The sequence below is a fragment of the Lygodium microphyllum genome, chromosome 19 (genome assembly GCF_053477565.2).
Source record: "Lygodium microphyllum isolate KBCC chromosome 19, Lygodium_microphyllum_v1.1.10, whole genome shotgun sequence".
NCBI classification, from domain to species: Eukaryota; Viridiplantae; Streptophyta; class Polypodiopsida; order Schizaeales; family Lygodiaceae; genus Lygodium; species Lygodium microphyllum.
Genome location: NC_141153.1, coordinates 89,632,341 through 89,636,114, shown reverse-complemented (window position 1 = coordinate 89,636,114; position 3,774 = coordinate 89,632,341). Strand labels below are relative to the sequence as shown.

At 42.0% G+C, this 3,774-nt stretch overlaps 1 protein-coding gene across 1 annotated transcript; it reads left to right on the top strand.

The window, feature by feature from the left end:
* Positions 1-967: 967 nt before the first annotated feature.
* LOC148020133 (protein PHLOEM PROTEIN 2-LIKE A10-like) lies at positions 968-3,147 on the top strand. Its single transcript, XM_087700417.1, has one exon. It carries the CDS (start codon positions 1,119-1,121, stop codon positions 2,868-2,870), a length of 1,752 nt encoding a protein of 583 aa, XP_087556543.1. The 5' UTR covers positions 968-1,118; the 3' UTR covers positions 2,871-3,147.
* Positions 3,148-3,774: the final 627 nt, after the last annotated feature.

Below are 3,774 nucleotides of genomic sequence, written 5' to 3'. Positions count from 1 at the left end.
CAAATAGAGTAGATATATACTAACTATTGATGTTGTGCTCATATATAAGACAAATGTATCTTTGTTTTTAACACACAAGGAAAAGGGCACTTGTATATCTACAATACTTCGAGTTAATTATCAACTTCAAAGTCCCCTTGTACTTCTCCCAAACTTGAAACTCATGTATAGTGAAACAATAGGTTGGACATTCCTTTAGAAAGTTACAATTTGTGCTCTTTTTTCTTGCTTGAAAGGAGATCACATGGCTTTTCAAGCAAGGAATATAGGCTACCTAAAAAAGATATTTTTGGAGTGAAGATATTCCAAAACATAGTCCTTCATTATGAGACCAAGAGGGAGAGACTTCAAAGTTTACACTAAAAAAGGCATTAGCCAAAGATGAATGTCACTTGGTGGATGGAAGAAGCAAAGCATAGTATCATAAATGTTAGAGCATCTCTAAAAGGATGGGACATTATTTTAGATTGTGACAATTAAAAGAGGGTAATTTGGGTTAGCCCCCATAATAATTGTGCCCACAAAAGTAGAGAATGTTTGTACAAAGGCATTATCTGAGGTATGCCTGTGTAAGAATGCAGTCTGGTGCAGACACTCCGCTTGGATTGAGGTTCAATGTCAAGTGCATCGTTAAATTTAGAAAATGTATTTTTAAATAATATTTATATTCTTAAATATTCTTATTGTATTGAATAGAATACAAAATACCTTGAAAATTTTAAATAAACCTTCAAAGTCCAAAACTAAAGTTGTGTCAAAATAACATGCAATTTTGTGCAAAAGGCATTATTTGAGTTGTGCTAAAAGATGAAGGTATTTTGGTGCAAGTGAAGGGAATTGTTAAATTTTATAAATATGTTTCCAAGTTAAAATTTAAAATTGAAGTTCGATATAAATAAAAATATTTGAATTAGGATAAAACATAAATTCTTTTTGGGTGGTCTTTTGATTTATCGCTCGAGCTTTTGTCATGTCTATCTCTCTTGAAACGCAGAGCAGGCATAGAGAGAGAGAGAGGCACAGAGACGCAGAGATCAACCGATCAAGACATGATTCCTGGATGAAGAGCAGGACCAGAAGGAAGAATAGGAAGCCGACAAACACCTGAGAAGACAGCCATGTCCCTGCTCACCCTCTCCAGCCGCCGGCGCAGGATCCTGCTCGGCGCCCTCGCCCTCGCAGCCGGTGGCTATGCGTCCTATCGCCTCTACCACTCCCCGGCCATTGCCCGCAAGCGCCAGCGCCTCGCCCAGATCATCCGTGCCACCTGCTCGCTTAGCGATGCTGTCACGCACTCTGCCGAGTCCTTCTCCATCCTCTCTTACGACCTCAGATCCTTCCTCCTCTCGGACTCTGACACGGTCCCCCGCAGCCTCCGCCAGGCCTTCAAGATTGGGCAGTGCTCGGAATTCCAAGAGACCATCACGGTCCTCTCGGCTGCACTCACCGCGGGGCTGCTCCGTGGTGCGAAACAGAAGCAGAAAAGGGAAGGGCAGGCAGGGAGATCCCTGTCGCAGGATGCAGCACAAGAGGAGCTCGAGCAAAGAGGAAGGAAGATGTATGATGCCCTTGGCTCAGCGCCTCGTGTCTTGGTAAGGAACTGGACTGATCCCACAGATGATTTGGCCTGTAGGGAGATCAGAGAGGTGTGCTATACTGCGGCCACAGGCAATGAGGCAAGCTGTCCAGAGCCAGAATTGGAAGCAATGTCGAGAAAGGACACATGGCCCGGTTCTAGTGACATCCCTGAGAAGAGCTTCTCAAGCGGTGATACTGTCCGAAAGCGGAGCCGGAAAGTTGGGATTCTAATTGACAGGGCTAGACGAGGACAGCAGAAATCAGAAGATGATTTCATGGAAAGACTGCTGTCGAAAATGTTTAGCGAGCCTGGTGTTGGGTTTGCTTCAGCTGTGGCAGGAAATCTTGCTCGGAATTGTGTGTTGGCTTTCTTTGACAACTTTCGGACTCAAAACTCTGACTCAGAGACAGAGATCACTAATAAGGAACGGGTTGGTGGAAATACCAAGATTATTGATGTCCTTTGTAATGATAAGTTCAGGGAATTGATTGGCGATTGCATCCAGACATTAGTAAGCACAGCTGTTACAGTCTACATTGAAAAGACCAAGGATGTGAACTTCTATGATGACATGGTGGCTGGTATTACAAATCCCTTACATCGAGATCCAATGAAAGATTTGTTGACCTCAATCTGCAGTTGTGCAGTACAAACATGGGTAAGAACAGTGCACGAAGTGTGGTTTCTGAGAAGTTCAGGGGGCTCTGATGCTAGACAGCTGAAACAAGAGTTTCACAGTATCCAGAAATCACCGAGTACATCAATTCTCCCAACGAATGTCCATACATGTGTAACTAGTGGTGTATCAAATAGGGTTTGCGAGGAGATAGCAGTAGAGTATGGTGTTTTGGAAGACACTACAAATGATGTAGGTGACAGAGGGACACAGTTCTGCCCAGAAAATGAAACACCTAGAGGAATATACAACGGCCGCCAAAGTGATAAAGGCAGCAGTAATGGCATGCAGAGCTTCATTGATGGGCTCTCAAGGACCTTGGCTGTTCCAAGCAACCGAAAGCTTGTGGTAGATGTGGCAGGAACCATGACTGCAGAGGCAGTTAAGTCATTTGTTGACGTTGTTATCACCACAGCTGGCAATTGCATTTCCACCAACATAGGTGGAGGATGGAATAAAGCGAAATATTTATGTACAAAACAGGTGAATAGTGAAGGGCATCAGCTGCAATTAAAATCTAAATATCTGACATACAAGGCATTGCTTCTCTCGAGCATATGCCTAGCCATATGCCTGCATGTTCTTGCACGAGTTTGTGCAATGGAACACATCTAAGCTTTTATGAATAGCTATTTGGCATTTCCCTATTCACAGCAAAATTTAAGAAAATAAGGATGCCATTGCAGTCAAACTGTAGCAAACTTTTGCATTGTGTCTTTTAATGCCTTCAATTTTTCTGGTACTGCCTGCTGAATTGTTCTTGGCATCAGTGGCATTTGCCAGGTATACTTGTTCAATTCGACTGATGACTAGTGTAAAGTGCATCTCTATCTATTCCTTTGCTTCAAAGCTTATGTACATAATGTCTTACATCATTTGCCGGGTATACTTGTTCAATTTGACTCATTGATTACTTGTGTAAAGTTCGTCTCTATCTATTCCTTTGCTTCAAAATTTATGTATATTATGTCTTATATCAGCTACTAATTAAGATACGTTTACTCAATAAATGTACAACTGTCAGTGAGTTATTCCAGGAAGGTTTGGTATGGAGCAAAGTATGATTTATATGGGCTATTGTGAGTGTTTACTCTCATGCATTTGAGCACCATATTACTTTCTGAAATCTGTCATTTGAGCAGTGACACTACATGGTGGACCTGCATGCAGGCTTTCCTTCTCTTTCCTTAAATTGTAGCAGTGACACTACATGGTGGACTTGCATGCAGGCTTTCCTTCTCTTTCCTTAAATTGTAGCTTGTGAGAATATAAGGAAACATCCAATACAACGTTAAGCCTAGTTACCTGTTCTACTGCAAACAGAAGATTTGTCAAGTTGTAGAAAAATGGTCAGACTCTCCATATTAAGGCTCATCAAAAGTCAGTTACATTCATTGAATAACCATATCTGATGTCATTCACTGTCTATCTTCACACTCTATGAAAGAGAGAATCTCCAGACTACAGGTCTTTCTCTTGTACATGACAGCTTCACATGGAGATGTGCCTACAAGGGAGT

Excerpts from the sequence above, each read along its gene's own strand:
- LOC148020133 (XM_087700417.1), top strand. The coding sequence starts at position 1,119 with ATGTCCCTGCTCACCCTCTCCAGCCGCCGGCGCAGGATCCTGCTCGGC.